We start from the raw sequence: 26,968 nt of genomic DNA on the forward strand, positions 1-26,968 counted from the left end.
CCAAAAATCTTCTCAAATACCGAGCATTCGAAACTTCCTCGATATTCCGTGGCGCATAGCCAACTCGGAGACACCGGATCACAGCGATTATTTCAATCACGCTCCACCCCTAAATATCGGAACTTCTTACTTTACAATTGGTGCACGCGGAAGGCGGTTCATGAATTACAATAGACCGAATCGTTAATTTCAAAGTGTTGGAACTCGAACGAAGAACACCTTGCCCCATTATCGTCTGCTGCTGTCCCTCAATTAATTAATAATCTTTGATAACCTATCGGAATATCGCTACTACCCTTCTCTCTCTGCGACCAATCATCGATTTATAGGAGGAAAAAAGAAGGAAACAGATGTTTTTAAGGCTCTTTTACTCTCTCATCAAGATTTTTTGAGCAATCGAATACTTTGTACGTTTAATTAACCGATAACCGACATTCACGATCGATATCATCGTTTCATACTTCGATTCTATAAAACGTAACCCATTAATTGTCGCAAAATAATCCTGAAATTACCAAAGTTAAAGATCGAAAAGTCTAAAAATTTTCTGAACATATAATCGCAAAATGCAGTTGTAACGCGCGTTTATGACTCGCATCTCGAGCGATTCGCAAAGTTCGTAAATCGTACGCGATCTTCAGGCCGAAGAAAACGGTCGAAATAATCTGTACGAGGTGTCGAACACCGGAGACTCTGAAATCTTCACGAATCAGCCGATTTGTATGCAAGATGCACCGTTTCATAAGGTCGAGGACGAAAACGATAAGAAACGAAGCTGTCGCGAATAGAATCGAGGCAGAGATGCCGACGACGATGGAATTTCCGATTCAGAAAACCGCGTATAATATTATATAGCGGGAATAACCGCGATAAATTAAACCCACCTGATACTGCGTTGCTATCGTGCTCAAACTTTGATTTACTTTCGATCCTGCCGGCGAAATTGCCAAGCTCTTCGTGTCGTGCTGTTAATTGGACCGAGAAGGGTTCATTATGAGTTGGCGCTGCTAGTTTTTCAAGTGGATTAAAAGATGCGTTAAACCTTTCCCGATGGAGAACTGATTTTACCCTCGAGATACGAAATAGGGTAATTTAAGCCTCGAGTTAAAACGTTTCTGATTGGTACGTCAGCGGAGACACGAGGTTTCGTAAACTGCGATGGAGTAATTTGAAGTTGGTTGGATAACCGCGGATTTTAATACGTTCTACTTTAATAGAAGTTATTGGGATAAAATTTATGAAATTTTGTTCCGCTATATTACATCATTTCGCTAAGTTCACGAAAGTATTCGAAGTCCTGTCGTAGAAAACTTTTATATGCATATTGTACGTGTTGTATAAAACGATTTGCAATTTCGTCGATTAAATGGAATGGAAGTGGCGGATTTTAACAATATCGATGAATTTTACAAGGGATTTATTAATCTCGACGATAGCGAAGCGAAGCGATGTGGAGCATACGATTGCAGATCTTGAGAGAGTAGAGCGTTCGCAAGCGTATCAAGTTAATTGGGACGAGAGCAGAGGACGCAGATTGAAACTGATGACGATGGATATCTTAGCTATTCACTTAGCTATTGACTTGGATCGTTTAATTAAAAATTTATGTTTGCAATTCGACAAGACAACGGGAACGCGATACTTTTTATGGTAACTGGTCCAAATACTTTTGTCTTCTCGGTAGATAATTTAGATTTATACTCTGGCGATTCTATAAAAAGATAGCCAGCGTTGACTCTCATTATTGATTCACTTTTAGTTTGATAAAACGTTTTACCGACGCTTTGCTAAAATTCGCGTAATATTACATATACAGATTCACTGAAACGTTCAAATACTTATAGATGGTAGTGTACGAGAGTGAAAAGTTCTTATTGTTAGCCAGTTTTAAAGCTTTGATGAGCAGTATATAAGATTCTCTTTTTTACCAAATCGATTGGTTTTTAAAGGAAGGCTATCGCCTCTGCTAAGAGTTACTCACGAGTCCTTCGTTCGTTTTTCTTTTTTATCGATTAGTCCGTCGCTATTCCAGTGCTGTTTCTCGCCTATACTTCGTGTGCACGAACGATTGGTTTCGCGAGTAATGACGGGAGCAGTGGACCGTGATTCCTGGCAATTGGCTGACTCAATACGCGCCAGTTGCATCGGTTCTTCTGCTTTCGAATCGACCGGACTACACAGTACGCGACCAGCTAAAGAAATTCGTGACAAATCAGCGAAATATTAGGTGGACGCACGATTTAAACGACTTTGCATGGTGAAAAAGTGAGGCCAGAAGAGACTGAAATCCACTTGGATTGATTGGTTACTCTTGTAAGATCTTTGAAAAATACTGTATCTATTTAAAAAAAGTTGCAAGTCTAAGAGAATTTTACTAACACGTATTTTTATCTTAAAAGAGTTTTTGCTGGTTGATTTTTGTTCAAAGAAACGATATTGGTATTTTAGCATGTTATATCATGTACAGCGGTTGTTCAAGTTTCTAGACCAGTAATTCCGTTTGAATGTAACTCTAATAGAAATTTTCTTGCAAGTGTTTACGATGCTGTATTTTGTGAGATCAACGATAATCGAAGGAATATAGAGAATGAAGCATTTACGCGATCATACAAATGCGATTATTTAAAAATTATCGTTATATTTGATATCGCAATGGCGTTAAAATTGTACAACTTGAATGCGACACAATATAAGCTTCTAAAGTGAAACATCGTTTGAATTCTCCAAAATACACCGTTGCGAATGTACAAAATTGCTGTGACGAATTCTTAATTACGAATCAACCGTTCTAACCACCATTGTGTTGATAGTATTAGCGTTAGAAAAGCTGCGAAAGGATCGTGTTATGCAAATTGCACGTATACTTTGAAACCGCTGAAAAGCGCATTCCTTCGTCAATACAAACGGCCATTATATACCGAGCAACAAAGCGAGAGATGCTTCAAGTCCTAGCACTGTATGAAGCGTTCTCGTGTTCAGAGAACCAGACGCCACGGCGGTCGGAACGGGATAAAACAAACAGACAGGACAGACGCGAGAGAGAGTTGCTTCGAATGCTTGCGGCTGTCTGAACAGGATCCATGCCGCTTCTCGGCCATTTCCAGCCGGGTTCCGGTTGCACCGGAAATGTTACCAAACAGTTTACGTCTTCGGCCTGGCCTTTGCAGCTCCGGGAACACGCTGTCTCCGTTCCAGAAGCTAGCAGGAAAAGGAGGAAAACAGCTTTTCCTTCGTTGCCCAAGGTTGCAACACGGCAACTCTTCAACCACCGTTCCTATTTCTCTTTCTTTCTTTGCTCGCTTTTTCGACCTCGATACGCCAGCAACGAGCGACTTCCTGTGAATAAAACGAGGCAACGAGGCTCTTCCGACGCGTCGTGGAAACGCGGGTAAAAATCCACTCGGCCGATGGTGATGCTGGAAATCGAGGAATCAAGCTGATGCGCGCCTCTACTTTTATGCTTCTGCCTCGCTCCCGTTGACGCCATTTCCAACTGGCGAATTTCGAGGAAGTTCCAGGAAATTACGGTCTGTTGCCGAGGCTGCGAAACATTCGTTTCTTACGGACGTTTTTCGTGTATTTTGTATACGTGATTTCAAGGGCTTTCTTTATATCGAACAAAAACGAAGAGAATTTACCATTCTTCTGTATTTCTTTCTTGCCGAGAAGTTTTATCGTCGTATCGAGCATATGTGGTTGTTAGAGTTATTACTTTGGATCATTATGCTTATATGGAAAATTTAATGGTGTAAAAGTGCACGTAATACGCGAAGGTACTCGTATAGTACTCGTTATAATATTAAGTAGTACACCTTAGAAATAGTAATTTACATAACCAGCCGCGATGTACATAATTATGGAGCGTCGAACCCTCAACGAATGTGAATACTTTTAATATTTATTTATAATTACCGAGAGTTTCGCTTGAACACTTTTCGAATTGGAATTTGAGAGGAAAATAGATATACTTCGAGTAACCTAGAAAAATACACCGAGCTATGAAAATCTCCTTTTATGGAGAAAAAATTCTTCGCTCTAATCCTAACGTTTTTTTTTTTGAATCCATCGAAGCCATTAAAACTACTGCTGCATTCTCCTTCAAACAAAGATGCATCGATATTTTATTTTCACAACCCCTTCTGCAGACTTCAAACCGTACCTTTTAAAATGCTTTCCGTTTCATGTTGATACGATTTCTTGTCCCGAAGATATTGTCGAAGGAAACATCATTTTTGCTGTTCCTTTACGGTTGCGCTTACTGACCTGTCCCAAGCCTGGCACGTATGCAGTGGTCGGTGACAGCCGCTGAGTCAGCGCTTTTTTCCCTACTATTATAAGGGCGACGCGTACGCATTTCCAAAGGAAAGAAGTGGGTCACGAAATTTCGCCCACCATTCAACGCTCTCCGTGCACTCGACGTGCTCCGATTTTCGTGCCTCGTATCTCGAAAACCGATTCGGATATCGACTTGTAACAAAATGCATCCTCGAGTGCCACGGTAGTGGTACGTACGGTTTAGTCCTGTTACGGTGCTACAGCTCCACGGTATTCACCGAGTGGATTTCGGTTTTAAATTTCGTCGTTCCTTTCGGGTGGATCTTGTAGTTGAAACTAATGCGGTATCGAGTGCCCGATGGTTTACCTGCTATTGAATACGCTAATGCTGCTCTTCACGGATTTCTCTCGCATATATTTCGGTCTCTTAGGAAATCTTCGAGCTTTGAATATCCTTCTTTCCTTAAGAAGTCTTTAAACGTAACTCGTCGTGTTATTAATTGCGAAAATGGTATCTTTTATTAGTTTCGCACGATCCTTTTATCGTTGGTATTTCTCTTAGTGCTGTGACTATTGCTCCGAGGTCTTTTATTTTATCGGTATTTCTGCTTCAGCGTTTTCGGTATTTCTTCTTTGTCAGAATTCCTTTGGCTATTATATTTTATTTCTGGAATCCGTTTCTTTTTGGTATTTCTTTTCTTTGGGTTTATTGTTGTTACTGAAATTCTGTTTTCAGTTATTCACATTCTAGTATTTTATTATGTTAGAGAATATTTTCGCAAACTATCATTAAAGAGAAACGGATGGGATGATAGATTATTTTCCATCGACAACGAACAAGGGGAATAATCGATCTCTAGTGCGTCTTAATATTAACGAGAACTTCGTGAGGAAGTGTCAATGTTCTTGCCAGTAAGAAAATAAAATAATAACAGGAGCACATGTGCTGTGCTCTTAATTATTCATTGATAAATAAGCGTGCTTTATTTCGCAGATCAGCGCAGTTTCAAAGTATAATTAATGTTCCTACGCGTTGCTCGAGTTTCTATAGCAATATTATACTTTACGAATATTTACGCTGCACTTCAGCTGTGCATGTATATTTGTCTTAGAAGCACGTCGACGTTTCTGTGCTTATCTGTTCTCATTTTGTTCAAATCCTTTAACATCGGACAATTCTCAGTGAATTAATTATAATAAGTACCAACTGCTCTATCTAAATAATATTTAACATAGAAATTGTAAAAGTTTGATAGACCTTTCATCGATAATCGAAATCCAAATTAAACCAATCTCCAGACAAATTGAATTAGCTTCAGGAACGTAGTCTAACTCTTTACTATAACTTAACCAACAATTAACAAACTATTTCATCAACCGACAGAACCAGTCTTACCATTTTCCAAAAATGTCAAACGAAATATCTCTCTTCATTGAAACCCATTTTCTCTTCTTAACTGTACACTAATCGCACAAAGCAAAGTGAATGAAAAAATACCAGGAATATCACGACCCCATCGGGTAAATCCCGCCAACTATGAAAAACCAAATTCCAGTAGTTAAAGCCAAAAAGTGGAACGTCCAATCTGTACTACAGAGAGAGTCCAATAAAAAATACATTTTCGATTCTCGAGGAATAAAACGAAGCCACGTAATTTGTCACTATCCACGCGAGATCAATACGCACGATTTTTTTCATCCCTCTTCCCTTTGTCCCCTGCTCCCACCCCACGTGAGATGTCGTACTATCTCGATCGTCGATCCGGTCGGGTTTGCCAGACTAATCTCTTGCCGATTAATCTATCGAGTGTCGGGTAGCCAGGATCTCGCCTAATCGCGACCGACACGCGATATTTCTGCTCTATTTCGAATCGATTTTCATCCATGCCGCTTGTTATTGTACGGTCCTTCGTCATCGTGGTCGGCCCTCCGACTCTCGCAATTTGTCTTCGACACGGCCGAATGTGTTTAGTTTTTGGAAAACAAGCGTTTAATGCTCATCGGAATTCCAGATTATATCACCGTGTTGGTGTATTCTGTAATGTGTAACACAAAGCAGAAGAAAAATGTATATTTTATCGGAGAGAAAGTTTTCCTCTGAAAAAACGAATTAGGGAAAATGTGTGTGTTTTTTTAAATCTTTCTGCGTTCTTTCATTTTCAGTCCAATGGTAATTTTCTCGTGTTAATAAGTATCTCAAGTTCTTAAAAACTCTTACCGATACGCGCGATTTCTTGTTTCAATTGTACATGTTAGACATTTTCCTGAAACATTGCAAATCTTGTTTGTTTGCCAGAATGAGAGCAAGATTGAAATAGAAAAGTTGGAGGATCGTAGGAGGGTTAAACGAGCGAGACAAAGATCCTATTTTATCAAGAATTATGAAGAAATATTATACGAAAGATGTTCAAGAATACATCAAAGATTAAGTCTAACTCTCTTAAGTAATGCGAGGCAGAAAGTTTAATTTTTGACGTCGTGTTCGCGTGTTTTATAACGTGTAGGATAGAGGAGAAGAAAGACGAGGCGTTTCTTTAGAAATAACGCGTTCGTGTGTCATTTTATCTTGCTGCGAGTATTGCACAGAATAAAATTCAATTCGCTCACCCTTGCCATAAGGAGCAAGTAGAAGAAGGTTCACCAGCGCAGCTCCGGTATCGTGTCCAATCAACGTGATTTTTGTCGGATCGCCTCCAAAGGCAGCGATATTTTCACGTACCCAGCGTAGTCCCATAGCGATATCCTTCAAGGCCAGATTTCCACCAGATCCTGGCGTTCTGTCTGGATACGGACGAGTCCTCAAGAAACCTGGAGCATTTCCAACCATACTTGACTCTACCTTATTTATTTATCAAAGAAATATGTACAATATTATGCTAATTTTCTTTTCCATTTGAGTAAAAATTTACTCTCATTTCTGTCTTCGAATATTCTTCGATTCTCTTACTATTTATTCATAGATATTAATACATTTACGAAATTTATGTGTATCCGAAGAGTCATTAGGAACTTATCAACTAATTTGAAACGTTAGACGATAAAGAATCTATATTCGATATTATAATAACAATCTGGTCAATTTCACATATTAAAAATAAATCTTTTCTTATTTACTGTTTCTATCGTTATCGTAATTTATCGTTATTCGGTTTCATGTTATAAAGTGATGTACAATTAAAATACAATTTATATCGCAAATGAGATCTATCTTTTTTTCATCGTGCTTAATTCCACGACAAAGTTATGCCGGATATCTGAGTGCCGTTCGATTACAGGAAAACGGATACCATAGGGAACAGTTTGTTTCTACATTCACGGATACCGTAATTGAATATACTAAAGGAACCGTAAAATATTAATCTGCTATCGGATGGATTTATACGACCGTTGGACGCGCGCAATTATAACGTTAAATAATGCGACCGTGTCGTTTGTGTTTCTGCTATAGAGCCGTGCACGTGTGTACGTTTCGTTTGGACAGAGTTTAACGCGGCAAATGAATAATGAGCAAGCTTTTGGGGAATAAGAATTCATCCGAGTTGGATGAATTATTTATTCGGTGTTCCTGCTTTATTTGTGTTTTCTTATTTACCCTGCATTATTCATGAGAACTTACAGTTTTTTACTTTCATTTTACGTTTTCAGTTTTCGCGAATAAAAATGGCGTTACGTGAATACACGTGCTTTTTTCTTCCGATTTTATGTGCGATCGATTAAGGAAAATAATGGCAAAGCCTGCAACTTGAATGCGTCTGTATGTTGTCGTTGCGTAATTTTGATATTACGTGTACACGTATCTGAACCTGAAAAATATTGTCTTGGCTATTTATCATCGCTATAATAATATCACCGTGGAAAGAAGCGATTTATTCGTTGGTTAAAAATTATAATTCTCGTTATATGTATAAAAATGATACGTACCTAAGATCCCAAGACGATAATTAAGGGTGATTACTATGACGTGTCCAGCGCTTGCCAAAACGGACCCATCGTAGATGTTTCCCGTTCCCCATTCGAAACTTTCACCGTGAACGTACACCATCACAGCGTATGGTGCTTCTAGTCCTCGAGACCCTACGCAATTTCATAATTTCAGTTCTGAAATCTACTGTTATTAATATCGCGATTATATGTGGATTATTATTAAAATATTGTAATCTGTACTAATAGTATTTCATAAAATCTCGATATCTCCCTCCCTATATTAATATATTTTGAAGAAATATTTTTGACCAAGCGATATAATATTTCCGTTTAACGATATCAATTTAATTAACGAATCACAAGCTGATTCGTCGAAGAGATGCGCGAGTCAGATCTTTAATACGTAACGTAACATTCGATTTACCTTGACAACTCAAGCCATTACCTCGTTATCGAGATCAATCGATCTTACAATGATTTATTACCATGGTAATAATCCAGCCTGCATTCACGTAGCCCATATATTTCGAAAACACGTCGTTCATCATTAACGCCACCTCCAAAAGTGTCCTTCTACCGTGAAACAACGCGTAATTAAATGATAAGAGATCGTTGGGCGATTTCATAAGGGAAACTCTCAGACCGGGGAAGAACGACGAGCAGGTTGAATTGGCTGGATTTAAATTCATTAGACGCAAGGGGTGGTTTTACGTCCGGAACAGCGTGGTGTCAGTTTGCTCCAAGTGCACGGCTTGTTACCCCTAGTAATGGTGAGTTACGTTGCAATAACTTCTGCATTTCTCCACGCGTACAGCTTGTGTTTATTAACTTGGAAAATATAATTTTATTACGTTACATTTTGCATGTATCCTTTAACACATTTTCAGTATTAAGAAATATTATTCATATTTGCCTATTCTAGATTATACGCTTTTATTCGAGTTTTACCTCATTCTCTTTTTGTAAAGAAATCGAAGTACTACAGGAAAGAATAGTTTTCTTCCTTGAAACAACCAAACATTTTTACTTTATACCAAGAATTATTTCGTCCATTTGATTTAGAGTATTACGATAATTTTCAATACCCAATAATTAAAATTTGTTTCGTCATAATAAATAAAGAGAAATTTATGACAAATTCAAATATTACATTATCCCCGTGTACACAGGTATATCGATTTGTTCACGCTTACAGGAACCTGTACGAAGTTTATGCACATAATAAATTCCTCCCATAACCGCAAACCGTATCATAAAAACTACCATCAAGTACATCATAAAATAAACTCCGACGAGTATGTAAAATAAAACTTCCAGGCAAACTAAACTAAAGCATCGTATATACTTTCAAACTCAAAAATCATTATCACGTTATAAAAAAAAAAAAAAAAAAAAAAAAATCCAATACGAAAATTCCACTCTGTTTCGCGCGAAAAATATAAATCAACTGTATTCCGATTTCTTTCTTTCAGGAATTTTTAGAACACCAGAAGAGATTCAATGGTCGATTGAAATCGATTTTCTGCGCGATTAATTCCGCCTGTTATCCGTTTACTTGTCACCGTAATATCACGTTGACCAGGTATCGTTAATCGCGCTCCAATCACGGCCAAATCGCTCTTTAACCGGTTGCTATAGCGGAAACGGACGCGAAGCGATTAGCGGGCGACGACGGTTTTATTGGTTTCGTCGAAAATTCAATTTCTCTATCGCGTTACAATCCGCTCGACCGATTTAATTGGCAGCGGCTCGCCTGATCGAAAACGGCGAAACAACAACGGTGAAGCTCCCTCGCGATTTCCTCGATTACGTAACAACCATCCCCCTTTCCGCCCCAGCTTGTGTTCCATCGTGTACAAGGGAGAGACACCGGTGAAAAAAATTCGGCTAAATCGTTGATTGGGATGATACACGGTTTGTGTGGTGAAACAGAGGGAAAATAAAACGAGTATTTCGCTCGTTATCGTGAACCGGATTTTTTTCCAAATGGAGAGAAGACCTGGCGTGGTAATGTGTGGTTGATCAAGACCAGAATTGGCCACGACTAAGATATACCGTTACTCTATATCTATTTACGATGTATAACTCCAACGAGGGTCATACGTTATACGCGTGTTTGCATAGAAATTGCATTTCATGTAAAACAAAAAGTGTTCGTGCAATTTCGAGTATTTCCATTGTATCTTGTTACTAATTTTTATTTTCTCTTCTTTATACTTTTCTCTTGTTTGTCATTACTTCATTTGCAATCTACTTTATCCCATGTTGAAACACGTTATTACATAACAAATGCGTATTTCGCTGCCATCAAATTCCCGGGGAAGACCACGAAAGGCAAACTTTTAATTCCAATCTCAACTTTTCATCGTGCAATTTCGTCCTCCGTGTTCACACGTTATTTCTCTCTTTTTCTTCCCATCGAGTAATTTATAGATGCAGAACAAGAGGAGTAGTCATTCGTTCGGAAATACGTCTAAAAATAAGCAAGTGCAAACTCTTTGGACATCAGGAGAAGCTTGTATAAAAACCGTACGCAATAATTAATTAAGAAATATTTGCTGACCATATGGAAATTATTTTTCGCCATATATCCAAGTATTTGTCAATAGAAATTTATTTAAAAAACTAATAGATTGCAATGAATTTTCAACGTTGACGTAAATTCGACCGACGTGAATTTTCCCTCGTAAATTCGACTACGACGTTCATCGAATGATATACGAGGCGGCTTTTACTTTCGCGACAATACCAGGCATAAAGGTCGTAATTACTTGGGAACTAATTACTCGAGGAAGTAACTTGTTTCGTAATATCGTATTATTCCATAAACAGACGATAGGTGGCAGGCTCGAAATTTCCTGGCCGTGTGTTATTAACGCGTGCTAATTAATTACGAGCATTACACCTGGAATCTTGCGAATATAAAGGCGAGATTCGCGCGTTTAATTAGATACTTAATGCGCGACACATATTCCCTCGTCTTTCCTTTTATTCTCCCTCATTAACGTTATGTCAGCAACTCGTGACGTTACCCTGGCGTTTTTCCGCGAATGTTGGATATAAGTTTGTTAATTACGCAATGAACCAAAAAAAAAAAAAAAAGAAAAAGAGAAACAGAGAGAAAGGAGAGGAAAAATGGAAAGAGGAGTTCCAGAGTGTTACTTATGAAAAAGAGACAATTTTTGTGTTCCAATGTAATAAACCGCTTTCCTGTGATTTATTTCCAACAGTGATAAAAACGTGAATTGTCCTTTTTCCATATAAAAGTAAAGTTATTCGGTTATTCAAACAATGCGTTTCGCGATTAGTTGCAAAAGCACTGTCTACGCTGTATATTCTAGATGTTGACATTTTATTCTCAACATCTAGAAAGTAATAAAATATAAAAATGATTAAAGTAGGCTTGTTACGCAAGTAAAAACAAGAAGAAAGAAAAGGAGAAACGTAACACAGAGTTTTCTTCTACTTACCACTGCCGGGTATGTACAGGTTCAAAAACAGGCAGTCCTCGCTCTGGTTGGTCAGGAACATGTACAAACGTTTCAGCTGTTGGTATCTGCCTAGAGGCATTTGCAACAAAGCAGCTGTGTCATTGCTGATGTCCGGAAAGTGCTGGGGGCAAACCGCGCCGAAGGAATCCGCCAGTTTGATGCCGTCCCAGGGGATCGGCGATATCGGTGGTCGAAAACGTAAATCTCCTACGGGAGGTGCCGCGTACGGTATACCCCGGAACACTTCTACGGGATCTAAGTGCCTGCTGTTCAAATCCTGCGACAGATACACGAGATACTATGTATTGTCAAAAAATATATATCAAAGGAATGAAAGCTTGGATGATTTTATCAACTTCACACACGAAACGACTGTAATCGAAAAAAGTATTTGAAAATAGATTTTTGTAGATATCTTATGAAAATAGTAAAAAATGTCTAGTAGAAAAGTTAGTAAAACTCGTAGAGAAAAGTAGCGATAATTTTAAACCGTCTTTTATTCGCCACTGTATATATAAGTTTCCAATAATTCATAGATACGATCCTGAAATCACATTCGCCGATAGATGGGATTTTCGATTAGCTATATGAATTTCGACAGACTCTAATAACCACAAAAGTACCTCGTTACTTGAATTCGGTGTGCGCAGACCAGATAGCGAGATCTCTGGCGGTAATATCTCTGCCCGGGAACACACAGTTAGATGTAAATCCTCTATTTTATGTACATAAACGTGGCTCGGATGTTCCTGTTCCGAAAACTAATTACCTAATTACCCCCTGCGTTTCGATTATCTCTGCTTGACGAGAAGATCTGCTGGATTCCCGGCAATCCATGAGCATCGCAGTTTCTCTCATCGAACGATCGATTTCTGTCTCTCCTTTCGAACAACCGAAATTTTCTTTTAGGAAGACAGAAATTTGACGAAAAAAAGACAAGAATTATCGTAGAAAAGAGTTTTTAATTCACTAATTAATAGTAATTTAAATATTCGTTAATTATTGAATACATTTTCAAACTTTGACGCTCTATTTTACCATTACACTATGCGCTACTAAGCTTTTCTCCGCGTTATGTACCGTGACTTTTGCTTGGCTTCGACCGATATAATTGCAATGCCGTATCGAAGTTGAAATTAAAATGACACAAGCAATTCATAAAAATTTTCTACGGCGAGTGTTCGAATACTTTTGCGAGCCACTGTACTCGCATACGTATGTGCATATTCAATGCTATTTCCACCGCTTTTTCCACACTCCGCACATGTTTCTAAACGCCCATGTATATTTATCGTGGATACATGAAACTATGGATACAACGTTGAGGTACAAACATTTTTATTTCCAATCAATCGCTTCAGAGAACGGTATAAATTCGCGAGACGTTTGCGTGTGGCCGTTAACGAAACTCGATAATTGCTTTCGCTAGATGTAATTGCGCAGAGAGAGAGAGAGAGAGAGAGAGAGAGAGAGAGAGAAGGAGAATGGAAGAGAAAGAAAAAAGAAGGAGAGAAAAGGGATGGAGAAAACATTGACATTCTTGGAAGCAATTATACCAGAAGGGCTAATAAATCTCGTTTGGTGCGCGTCGACGTTAATTGCACCTCCGGTTGGTGGCCGTGAGAGGTGAACTTTCGCCTCTTCTTTTCCACCCCTATTGAGAAGGACGATGGAGCCGCATCGAGTTCAAAATCACGAATTCCCATTAACTGGAGGATTCGCGATGTTACCCGGAGAATGATAAAGAGAGCAAGCTGACAATGTTGGAAAGACGTGAAAAAAATTCTTGCCCCTCGACCTTGTTTCTACCCTCCAGCCCTCTATAATTATGGCATTTTCTATCTTGAACGCTGTCGAAAGGAATTTTATAATGGAAGATAAGTTTTTATCGAGGATTTATAATATCAGTGCCATGGAACTGATATTGATAAGAATGTAATATACTACGAAAAAATGAAAAATGAAAGAACAAGATAAATTCGATTAAAATTATTTTTACACCATCCCTGCCCACTTTCCATTTTCTACTTAAGTAGGACATTTCAATGCTTGGATTTTTTACCATTGTCAATTTGACGTGCAAAAATAAATTATGTTCAAACGAATCAAATGCTTTCTTTCTTTATCGTCTTAATTTTCTCCCTTTCTTTCCTTGTTTCTTTATTCCACTTTTATCCTTTGTCGTTTCTCTTTTATCTTCCGCTTTTATTCATCCACTGCCTCTGTTCTTTCCTCGCCATTTTTCCCTCTGGTTTTTCCGATTGTGAAAATATTCGTGTGCGGAAATTCTATAAGCCCGGTAATCAAACAGGTCCATCAAAAAATAACGCTTCTCCATGACGCTCGGAAACAACGAAAGTTCGATGACCAAAAATATACCACGCATACCAATGCTCAGAAGCTGATGACTTTGCGTTAATTTTGAAACCACGGGCTCCGATTGAGTTCGGTTCGGGATTTTATTTAAAAAAAGGAAGAAAAGAAAACACGCAAAGAAGAGAGAAAAAGATAATTGTAATGGGAGCGAATGTTCGATCGCGGGGAAAAATCGACGAGGGTGGAGAAAATATTTAAATGAAAAAAAAAAAGAAGCGCCCTGACGATTCGATTCGACCTCGTTCGCGCTTGTGTTTTCGAGTCCGTAAAAAATTAACGACCTTCACCTGGCGTTGCAGCGTCGACAATCAGCGTTCATGTTGGTGAAAACGTCTATGAAGCAACGTTGTTGATGCGTTATTTATTCCCGCGGGGTCATTGATTTCCCTCGTCGTCGCGCGATTGATTTCTGTTGGTACACCCACGCAATTATCATCCCTCTCTGTTTATTCTTTTATCTTGGCTCTGCCTGTGTTCTTTCTGGTCCTTTTTTCGCTTTCATTTCGGTTTGCTGCGGGACTTTGATTCCAGGAAAATCGAGCGCTCGATGCGTTGATTTTAAAATTTGTAACGAGTCGGATGCCGATGTGTGCTCCGTGTTCTGGTTTACCATCGCTGCGACACTTGAAACGCATGAAACGCGGAAGAATGTGTTGTAAAAATGGTCGATTAAAATATTCGACGAACGCGTGAAAAATAAGACGCTTCAGAACGATATTTGTATCACTTACTCTACTAGTGATACGTCTGATCGTAGATGGACCTATATTACACTGTTACAATATTGTTGCACTATTTTCTCGTTTCAATTTATTTCGTTCTCTTGTTATTTGTTTATTATTCTTATATTTTCTACAATCTATTATAAAAATAAATTATCGTAATTTTATAGAAACGTTTATTAAAACGCACTCATTGTCAGACGAAATTGAAAATTAAATAGAAAAACGAACGAGCGAGTAGTAATGTTAAACATAATTACTGGAAACTTTTATAAATTTGGCGCGTAATTAAAATTTCGAATGTGTTTTATACTAAAATTTCATAAAGATCAGAAAATTAAAGGGACTTGTATGTATATAGGGTAAAATAAATTATACGCTCGCGGTGGCACGAAAAGCTGAAACACTATTAGTGATACGAGTTTGCTTTCATTCGGATAGCCCTTACATGTGATATAAAAGCGCTTCCTTCTGTACTTTTTAACCCGAGTATAATTTTTGAAAACCGTTGCGAGCAAAAATTGACGCCAACTCCCGCGGTGTTGAATGAAAAAATTCCATTTTGTGGTCACGAGAAGGGAGAGACCCGTGAAAAATCCCCTCGAAACGACCATACAACAACGCGTGAACTATCTTTCTAAAACGTTCAAACAATCGCAATGGACAGCCTCTTTATTACGTCAATTTGATAAAATGCATATTTCCACGGCAATTTCCCAGTGAAAAGAGATGTCGTCCACTCGAGTCCCAACGACATTAAAATAATTTTCGAAATATATTTTCGCGCCAATATCTCGCGAGTCCGCAGAAAACCACAAATATTTACGCGCTGTTGTGCTCCGGACAAAAATATTTCATTGTCCTCGAGAGGGGAAAAAATGGTAAAAAAAAAAAAAGAAGAGGAAAAAGCAAGAGAAGAATAACGCTGAAAGCTCGTATTAAAGCGCGAGAGTAAAAAAAAAAAATAGCGCTCGCTTAGTGCAACTTGGACTGCGTAATGCGTTCATAGACGCACAAACGCGTCGAACGGTCGTGCTTAAGAATTAAAGAGCAGATCTGGGCCACGGCGATAAATAGATCGACTAGAAAATCCAAGACGGTGCCTTCTTAGTTTATGGAGAAGCTGTACTTATGCTGCCCTGCTTCGAGCCGAGCAATTTTCCGCTAATGCCCTCATGAAAGAAAGAAAGATCTCGTACACACGGCCCGTATCCTGTGAAATTACACTGTTCCTCGAGATATGGTTCCGGCCGTATTACCCTCGAATTCTCGTAAATTTAATTCGTTGGGGAGGGAAAGTCGAACTTCGTGAGTCTAATGGAAATTGGAGACGGTTAGAAAAAAAGCTCGAATACCTTGGGAGGAGCAGAATGATTTTGCGTTAAGGAAACGGTAAGTAGCGTTAGGTGACCTTAACGTTAGATCCCTTAAAAATCTACTTTTATTTCTTTCTGACCGTTCTCCCAACTTTTTATTATTTTAATTAAGCTTATAATCTTCCAACTCTAAAAATTCGTTCTTATTTCAACGATCTTTCAATATCGTCATTTCCAAACATTCTAATTACCTAATTTAAAACAAAATCCTTTAAAAAATCTACCCTGTTTTTCTTCTTTTACTCTCGTCTTAACGTTCAATTTACGATTCCTAAACTTTAAAAATTCTTCTAACAATCTATTGGTACCGATCTTTCGTACCTCTTAATTGTCCTTTCCTTTATTAATGATCATCGATAACTTCGCTCTTAAATTTCTTAAAAGACGTAAATTTTTTCCTAACTCATCCACGATAGCGTCGTCATTCTCGGTACGATGCAAATTTTCCACTGAACCATAAAAGTCTACGCGAAGTAGCCACGAGTTGTGAACTCGTCGCCACGGAAAATTCGACGAGACATTTTCATTTCCACTTGCAAGTTAGTTTATCATCCATAAAATCTCAGCGATGTGACAGCTGCCCCGACTGTACCGCGTGTCATCAGCAATTGACATGTAAACTGTTAAATATTTTATTAGTAGGTCATAGTTACTGGCAAGCAACGTTCAACGTGTATACGATGTCCATCGTTCCGGGTAGCTAACGTAATGTCATCGTTCCGTAATTATGTTGGTATTACCGGCCGACCATTATTATTGTCAGACTGCGGCATATGCACCGTGCACATATTAGACTGTTTGAGCGACGGACTAACGTAACTCCGTAATTACCCCGTGATTAACGTAATACGATCGATAGTAACGAAAAGCGTACTTCGCCATGAAATTATGAACAATTTTTATCGTGAATTACGAAGCATGGTATAATAAAGTGTTTAGAAAGTGTGAATTTACTGAACGATTGATAAGAGTTCGTTTTTATTTATAAATTGTGTATTTCGAGAGAGTCGGAGTGGTTGGTATATGTACCAAGCTTATTCTTTAATATATACAGTGTGGTTGGTAACTGATGGTACAAGCGGAAAGGGGGTGATTCTACGCGAAAAAAGAAGTCGAAAATATAGAATAAACATTCTCTTTTTAATTTTTTTAAAAATCTACAGTGAGATCCGTTATAACGAGACGTGATAAAAATTTAAAGTCGATTTTCTCGAAAACAAAGCCTCAAACGAAAAATTTTTATTCTATATTTTCGACTTCTTTTTTCGCGTAGAATCACCCCCTTTCCGCTTGTACCACCAGTTACCAACCATCCTGTATATATATATATATATGATATATTGGGTTGGCAACTAAGTGATTGCGGATTTTGCCATTAGGTGGTAATGACAAAATCCGCAATCCAATAGCAGAACGTGCTATTTAGCTTGAATATACTGTCAGTTTTAGTACGCATGTCCTTAGCCCTTCTTTCAGTTACTTTAGACTAGTGAAATGTTAGGTGATAATGACAACATCCACAATCGCTTAGTTGTCAACCCAATAATTTTAAGTATTATATTTTGTGAATATACACAGGTACGTACACAAAGGTTCACCGAAAAATTCGACTACGTACTTGAAAATACCTCTTACGAATATGTCGCGTTATACGAAATATTTTGAAATTTCATTAGCATTGTTATGAGACTGTAACGACATATTGAAACTACAAGATATATAGTATTATAGATGCAAGTACGTACTTGGCAGAGATCAAAAAAGTACTTCAACAGTTAATTATCCATTAAGTTAATAAACCTGGATATTCAGTGGGGTCGTATTAGAATAATCTCCTATCGATTATCTGTTCTCTCTAGTTGCGATTATGCAAATTCGTCTATACGTGACAAGTTTTTAAACTTGATTTTGTCGAAAGTGCTATCTGCAAAGTAATTTTGTTACTCTTGATTTTCGTTTCGACCTATACAATTTACTTGTCCGCTATACATCGAATTTAGGACAACGGTATGTATCTTAAGTTTGTATAGTGTAGCCGAATCAAGATCCAGACAACACACTTATTACACTCTTCGTCCTCTCCAGTATCGTAGGAAAGAGAGATACGCAATCCGGTGTATACGTGAGGCGACTGCTTAATCGGTGAATCATTATAATTCCTTTTTGCAGGCGGCAATTTTGCCTCGAAACCATCCGCGTGCAGACGTGATCGTAATTCTCATTATCGCGGTGGCGCATGGAAAAGTTTCAACCCCGCCAAGTGGAATTCGAACAATTCCTGCTGGCCAGGACTGACTGACAAAAAAATTGCTTCGTCCCGTAATAGATCGGGTAAAAGAGAAGAACGTATTTAAACGAGGGGTAGCTGATGAAGAAAGAAAAATAGCCAACGAGCTATAATAGAGTCTTCAGAGTATGAAGAGGGACTTGTTAAATAGCAGAACGTGTTATTTAGCTTGAATATACGGTCAGTTTTAGCACGCATGTCCTTCGTTCTTCATTCGACTACTTTAGACAAGTGAAACGTTCGTTCCTTGTGTTTGCGCTTGGGCGTTTAATTTTTCAACCGAAAAAATTATGTACACGGTTGAGGTATCAAAGAGAATTGTTTACTATTTTGGGCGATATATACGTAAAAATTTAATAATCGATTCAAAAATGGGTTTAAAAGGAAAATTTCAACATTTTAGTGGGATCTTTCCGGTGTATAAATTTTTGATATTCCAATATTTCACACTATAAATGTCTACGGGATGTTCAATATTAATACTTAATACGAGTGCTTTTAAAAAGCTTCTGAAAGGAATTGATAAACAGAATTTTTAACTACCATGATCAATAATACTAAATTTTCAAAGAAAATCCATCGTATTTATGATAAAACAACATCATAATACGAAAATACTGTTTGGCACGATACAAAAATCCAGAGCTTTCTATTCTAAACTGTCACGTATTATTCGTATTCCTTACGATCATATTCTTTGGTTTACATCTAAAAAAAAGCTTACCAAGCTATTTGTCGAAGACACGTAGAAAATTCTTGTTCTTCATATCTGAAATTCACTGTGCAAAACCAACGATAGCCGTCAGAAGGTTAGGGCGGTTTCGAGCAAAAAGAATCAACGAGAACGGTGTCAAATCTTGCGCGATTCCGCGCGGAACGGAAACGAGGGAGCGCGCGGTCGTTCCGGCTGAACTGCGGACCCGTAATTTACCGAGCGTTTTTAGCCTGGCCAGTCCCGTTGGATGGATGGATAACGAGAAAAGTTTTTCGCCCGGGACGCCTGCTGGTCTTTACATTACGCGCTGCAACTCGCTCGTTTCTCGTTCGCCTGGCTCGCTCCATTTCGCGCGATTGAGTGCTACAAGAGGGAAACGTCGCAATGTCAATCGTTTCGCTATGTCGGCGTAGCGCGTTGCCCTACCGATCTGTAAATACGATCGTTTCTAAGGGAAGATTTGCGAGAACGAGCTTGACCCGTTATTCGTTATTCATTCCACGATCGTCATTCTTTCGCGGTTGAAAAAGAAAAGGTAGTAGAGCGATACGTTTGTTCGTCAGAATTCTAATTTCAAACGAGTTTTCCGAGCTAGCGAAATTCCGAATTGGCTCGTGACTCTGCTACGATCCTTGAATTTTTATGTTTCAGGAAGATGTTTAACGTAAAATTGAAGCGAGAATATACATATCGGTAATAATCTTTTTATTTAGTTGTAACCGAAGATATTTTTTATTGCCAGAAAAAATATAATTGGATGGAAAATAAGCGGAAGAGCGTTGCAGGATTAAAAATTGTTTGATTTTATGGGACACTTTTGCTCGGTGATATATAAAATTCACATTCGGTTTATAATCTCGAGTTCGTAAATCACTCGATCTAAAAATATCGAATAGCTTGAAACTTCAACGACCGATATACTGATTTTCTATCAACGATCTCAAGTATTATCGAGCAAGCGTTCGAGTGCTCTACGTTACCCGACACAAAAGAGAAAGATTTAAAATTCAAAAACGACGATGCTTGCTATCGCCTGAATTGCTTAAACTCGCGGAAAGAGGGTCGGATAAAAGATTGAATAAAAGGTGCTCGACAATCGGCGGATACTTTTCACGCTCGCGAAATTGGCTGTCCGCTTTCGTCACAGTACTGGATTGCCTATAAAATCATTCGACGTCCATCGATCCTTTCCCTTGTCGATATGAATATCTATTAAACGCAATTCACGTCTCGCAGCGCGACGCGACGTGGCGATTGTCGCAGTAAACGTCAAGTTGGCGTCGTTTTTGCCGGTTGATTGACGTCGTAAAAATCCGACACGAATATTTCCTTTTCAAATGATAGACGCGACGACACCGATGTTTAAAAAAAACAATTCTCTGAAAAGCACACCTTTTATTTTGTATACACGCAGAGCGATGAAGTGTCGTTCGAGTGAAAAAAGGAAAGAAAGGAATTGAATGGAGGATAATTGATATGAACCGGTGAGTTTGTCTGAATGATGGAAGTAATATTGGTGAACTAAATTATGGAAAATATTTATTGCAGCGCTGCTGTGTATGGATATGTATGACACCTGTATTCGGTATGTTATTTACGTTTTATGTTTTCTATATGAAAAATTTTGAAAACTCTACAAATGCAATTAGAAGTTACTGACGTTCTATCGTGCTAGCGGACATAGTTATCGCGTGCCATTGCAATCCAATTGGCGAACTGTGATAAATATTTGGCTGAAATCGATAGACATTTTGTGCGAGAATAAATTTGTTACGTAATGGAATTACGTCACGTGGAATTTTTATTGTAATTCGAAATAGCGGTTGGACAAGATCTCGAAAAAGGGGAAATGTAGAGAAACTTCTCAAAGTATTTTAGTAAAAGAACATTTCAAATACGTATGCCAATTATCACGTCAAAATCATAAAATCGATGTAAAAGACTGATATAGGGAAAACTATTTAATCTACGCGTATATTTCTTGATCAGAAAAACGGCGTGGAAATTTTATGTTCGTTGCTAAGGTGTTCAATAAATTAATTTGTTTCGTAAATAAAGAAGTTATAGATCTAGAATCTTAACTATACGATTTTATACAGTTTCCTATACTAATCAGTACTATATACGTACAAGGGATATAGAAGATTCGTCGTAGCTACGCTACACGTTTCATTCTACGGATTCATAATTACACGTGATATCCTACGATAAACGAAGCATCCGTATCGTCTTCGAAGATTCCAAAAAATCATTTTCAGGATCGGAACTTCAATCGTAATTTCCATCACGGTTCGTTCCACAGGATCAGAGCTTCGAGAACGAACAAAAACGACTAAAAACTCGCTGCAAGAAAGTAAGACGTTTGGCGGTGGAGAGAATTTTTCGAGTATCCATATTCGCGGTCTCGGATTCATATTTCCACTGCATCGGATATTCAAACTCTATTCCTAGGCCAGGTAACCATTTCGTTCGATAGTCTCTCCCACCCTTTGGGGCCAGTGTGCTTCGCCGCGCCGCTAAAATGGCAGAAATCGATGTACTCAAATATTCCATGAATACCGCGGCAAAGATTTCTGAGCTTAAACGCGATGCGATACATAGTTATCGCGTTGGGAAATTATTTATACGATCGCATGCTTTACGACCAGGACACAGTGAATCTCCTCTCTTTATCGACAATCCACCACCTTCATACGGATTTTTAACGCTTTAACGGGAATTTTATCCGTCGACTGATCCAGTTTTCGTGACGCAATCTGCGTTACAACGGACCCTTTCAGGCTCCCTACGTGCACAAGGGTTATGTATTCAATATGCAAACCATCTGATAGTATGATCGATCCTTCCTCCTTTTCCGTTTTATTTCCATTCTTTGGACGTACGAGTTGAGAAAACTTCGAATACGTTGCTTTTTATCTCCTACTTGATAGCATCGAGCGGGTAATGTTACTGTTGTTTGGATACTTGGATTTGTCGAAAAAGATGGAGTCAAAGAATAGCGCAGAGGAAAGATTTTTACCTCTGAAACAACTCGAATTTTGAGAATAAACCTGGTTTCAAAGCCAAGCTGTCAGAACCGAAGCAAATATGTCATGGTATATCTTTTGCGCGTTTTAACACTAGAACTACCGGCATTTGAGACGTAGCTATCTCTACCAAAACCAATCAAAACGACTGGTCTTTCAAAAATACGTAATAATAGAATATTTTTATATTTATCGATCTATTATTATCTTACAAAAGGAACTCCATGTTCTGAGATCACAAAAACTACATAATAACAACTTTAATAATAACAATAAGTACAATAATGAAGAATATTCAGTACCAAAACCTTTGGTAACAAGAATATTAATAGATGTTTCAAAACATAGTTGCTTGTGTTTTTAATTGGCCTTAAATTGCGACGAAACGTGATTTCATCATTAATTTCAAAGCCTTCTTTTTATCGTACTTTAACAAATTCAAGCAACCCTCTCAAATTTTACAACAAAGATACACTCTCGATAATATATGGTTAAACTTAATAACGATACAAATATTCAATAACTCCAAAAAGTAATTAAACGATGGATTATCGTATAATAGGATTATATTGCTTAAAACATTGCCCATCCGTTTGGCAACCCTTGAAATCGATATTCGGCTGAGCCACAGGCTCGTTTGTTCGGACGAATGACTTTCGAAGAGAAGAAAATCGATACATACCTGAAGAATCCCACGTATCTGTCCGCTCTTGGTCTCGACGATGCGCGAAGCGTAGCGGATCTGCGTGGCAGCTCGCGATACCTCGCGACCGATCAACACGAGGATAATAATCAACACGAGGCAGCTTTTCGATCTGCTCAAGGACCTCGTGACCAGCGGCCTCTTCCTGGCCGCCGGCTGGCATGGCAAGAGCATGACAGCATTTGCTGGCGACCACTCGAAGCGACGCCAGCAGCATAACCGTCGAACACGACTTCAGCCACGGCCTCGAAGGTCTGCCGACCGCTCGCCGAGATCACCTTCGCTTAATTCTAAACATTCGAAATAATTTCGCCTTTCAACAAATATTTTATTACCTATCGATTATCGTATTAATTCTTTTTTATTCGCACAGGCTACAGCGTAATTTTAATTCTGTACCAACGACATTCAACCTTTTTCGCGTCATGACACAAGTAAACTAATTATTAGAATTAGTAGTAATGATCTAATGTACAATATAAAATTGTTCCATATAGTATACCATAAAGCCTAACGTAATAATGTTTCCAATAAAAGCACTATTAGTAAAACGAAAGGGCTACTTTTTCATCAATTTTCTCCATAAATATACTTCCAACTGCATTTACGTCAACAATTAACTAAGATCATCTTCGTTCCATGAGATGCTCGATTTATTTGAAAAAATAACCCGCGGCAATCTTCTCCACGCGTCTTATAACTCCGTCAAGATTGCATCGAGAGACTTACCTCAGCCGTCACCGGAAGCGATACAATGTTCTAGAGGTACTTTCAATCAGCGGGACGAGTCTCGAGTTATTTTGTAGGCCATACAACGTTCTTCGCCAACGAATCGCTTCGTAACTTCGTTATGCAAAACGTCTTTGAGTAGTTGCAGCTCGCGTGGCCCGCGGCTGAGATCCAGCCAGCCACTTGTGCTTCTTTTTCGCCTGTTCCTACCTTCCTTTCCTAACCCTCTCTTTCGGCTGTGCAAGTTAAATTGCACTCAAAACATCCCTCGAACACAGGAGGGAAGAACATGGCCCAGCCTGAATACCTTTTTCTCGTTTCCATGAGAATTCTCCTGGCTGCACGATCCTGGTCGTGGTTCTTTCCGAAATCGACGTGGCTGTTTCTAAATCGCTAAACCCGAGCGACGATCTGAAACCAAGAGAAGGCGAACGTGAGTCCAGTTCTATGTAGAAGAAGGGATGTTAGGGGGAGGGAGGTGAGAAGCTTGATCAGAGAGATGCCCTGAGGGAAAGCAAGTTTTCTCGGAGCAATCAGTGCCACTCCATGCTTGTATTTTCCATTGGATCGCCATTCTCATTCTCAACCAGCTGTACATATCTGCACTATGTTACTCTCTCTTCTCCAAGCTACGTTTCTCTATTTCTTTTTAAATAAATCTCGATAATTTGAGATTCGAGACAACGTGCGTTCGAATTTTCAATGAAAGTCGAAGCTTCTAGTAACTACAGATGTTAAACGCGGTTACATCGATGGATGTCGTTACTAAACGCTCAAATTTACAATTTCGCTATATCGGTTCTATCGACTGTACGTAGGCTTGCGACGAGCAATCTTTCGCGCTGCGAGATAAATCTTTAAAGCTGACAAGCTGCGCCGGATCGTGGTGGAAGATTGGACGAGGTTCGAGCGAAAAGAGCAAGATTAGCCCGTACCGGATGCTTCGTCTTCTCATAAGTAGCGATTTCAAATGTTTCGTGAAAACAATATTCGCGACAAATAGACCGAGAGTGTTTGTGCCAATCTTGATAAATATGATTGGAACATTTACATTCACTAAATACTTCTACTTGGAACGAATATTACATTTTATGTATTTTATATACGTTCGTATTTTATATCACGTACATTTAGTGCAGTCTTGCACCTTTAACTTTTCCATAAATGCACAAAACTCTGTAGTCTAATAATAACTGCCTTAGAATCTCGTGTATGTATTAGAATGTGTTTATTTTCATTCGTGATTGTTTCTTTGTAAATTTGAATTTCGTACGTATGAATAAATAAACTTCATTATTTTATGGAAATTTGGAAAATTTAAATTGGATGTTTTTAAGCTTCTGTAATATTTTCCTTTGGCAGACGAGAGGAAAGTAGGAATTACAAAGTGGACAAACGAGAAGTGAGTGTACGTAATAAATAATATCCGTACGTATTCATTAGTTGCGTATCGGTAAATGAGAACTGAATTCTACGTTTCACAGTACAACAATTGTTAATTGTTTTAAACATCAGTGTTCGAAACAAGAGGCAAATTTTAATTTTATCGTAATTTCAATTATTAGAATGCTTCGAGCCAGATAGATTTACAGGCGATTCCGTAAAAGCTTTCGTTCGAGCTTTCTCTTGTTACCTTCGCAAACCTGTCACTACATAATTAAATTAATGCAATGCGATCCAAATAAAGAGTCAAAGAATTAAAAAAAAGGATGTAACAATCAGGTGACTTGACTTCTTTTCATTATTTTCCTCTAATTAAATAATTAACTTTCCCACGGGCGTCGATAGGTCTTTTTACATTCAGGAAGTAATTTCTTCCCCTTTATCCTCGCTTGTAATTTTTCACGAGAATAAAACTTTTGATACGTATTATTCCTTGTATTATTTTATTACATACTTATTACTTACATTTAGCATTATTGTGTTTTAAATACATCCCAGATTAGTTTGATAAAACAATTATTTTTATTTATTCGTCGTGAGAGATTTTCTTTTTTAATTCTAAGAAAATTCTTCCGAAATTCACTGATCCTCGATTACGTGGTATTCGCGTGTTCATCGAAAATTCCAGATAAGGGCGTACCTACGTAGTTAAGGGTGCATTCGAGTGTAAAGAATGAGCGAGCCCGCGAGAACACGATTTGGAACCGTTATTCATGCCGCTAACAAAACGATTTGTCAACTTTATCGTTAATGCAACTCCTTGCGAGTTTCATAGACCTTTCAGGCTTCGTCCAGTGATAAAAAGAAACGTCGCGTGTCTCCTTCGCGTAGATTAACATTCTCTATGGTCCCTTCGAACACGATACCACCCTGGCAGAAATTTATTATTAATCGAACTCGAACTTTTTTCATTTGTACCATGAAAAATTAAGCTGGAACGCATGCAAATACCCGGAGTGTTTCGCATTAACGGAAGGAGACTCTTTGAGAATCCTAATGGATTTTCTTCTAAAGGACCAGCACTGTTCTCAGCTAGCCGCAGAATGGAAAAATCTCTTTGATGCTCGAGAAAACAATCTCTTTTCCGGTGAGATCGGGCTAATGATTCTGGTCTTCTTGAAAAATATGTGGAAAAGCGCGTATAAAACGGACACAACTCTCAAAGCTTTGATGGTGTTTCAGGATTTAAGGGAATTCATACTGAAAAGTTGTACATAAGTACGGCGGGATATTGCACTGGTAAGCGAGGTTTTTAGCTCTTCAAAGCGAATCTTCATGGAGAACACCTGTTTTCCGGAAGTTAATACGTACTAAATAGAATTTCCCATCAGACTGGTGCGTTAATTTGCAAATTCTTACATATAATGCGAATATGTAAATGTTAACGATAATATTAATTTCTTTAAAATATTTCCAATCGATTGTCATCGTGATATTATTTAACTTTAAAACCGATCTCATAATTTATGTTTTGAGATTACAAGGTGCCCATTACAAACATATATGTATCTACTTGATAAAAAAAAGTCAGTCTACGGTATGAATTGAGTGAAACGAAATTTCTTTAGAGAAATTGCAAAATGTTTCGTATAGCATATACAACATGGACCTAAATATTTCCTATTACAAGTGTTTAAATACTTTCATGAACCAGCGTATATAACGCATTATCAGTTGTATTAATGAAATAACGTAGAACGCGCATGATGTGTCGTTGGTTTCGAATGGGTTAATAAACGATCTTCGTCCAGCTCTCCATCGCGCCCTTTTAATTCAATTGCACTCCCATTGGCGCGTTGACGGGCTATCAGAAAGGGAAAGCAGTTCGCCTAACGATTTGATCGAGGGAAACAGGATTCAGGCAGCTGAACGCATTTCCGGCCAAGTCACCGAGGGGACGA

The 26,968-nt window shown here is 38.4% G+C and overlaps 1 protein-coding gene across 1 annotated transcript in view; it reads right to left on the reverse strand.

Moving 5' to 3' along the window:
• NLG-5 (neuroligin 5) overlaps positions 1-24,038 on the reverse strand; it is a 38,511-nt gene extending 14,473 nt beyond the window's left edge. Inside the window, exons 1-5 of the mRNA XM_069119572.1 lie at positions 23,625-24,038; positions 22,875-23,185; positions 11,670-11,967; positions 8,197-8,349; positions 6,883-7,083 (exon numbers count right to left, since the gene is read on the reverse strand). Of these exons, the coding sequence (XP_068975673.1) occupies positions 6,883-7,083; positions 8,197-8,349; positions 11,670-11,967; positions 22,875-23,069 (847 nt within the window). The 5' untranslated portion in view covers positions 23,070-23,185; positions 23,625-24,038. The remainder of the gene's footprint in view (positions 1-6,882; positions 7,084-8,196; positions 8,350-11,669; positions 11,968-22,874; positions 23,186-23,624) is intronic.
• Between the last annotated feature and the right edge of the window lie 2,930 nt (positions 24,039-26,968).

Source organism: Bombus flavifrons, chromosome 9, assembly GCF_040668555.2.
Source record: "Bombus flavifrons isolate JBK064 chromosome 9, iyBomFlav1_principal, whole genome shotgun sequence".
In the NCBI taxonomy this organism is placed as follows: Eukaryota; Metazoa; Arthropoda; class Insecta; order Hymenoptera; family Apidae; genus Bombus; species Bombus flavifrons.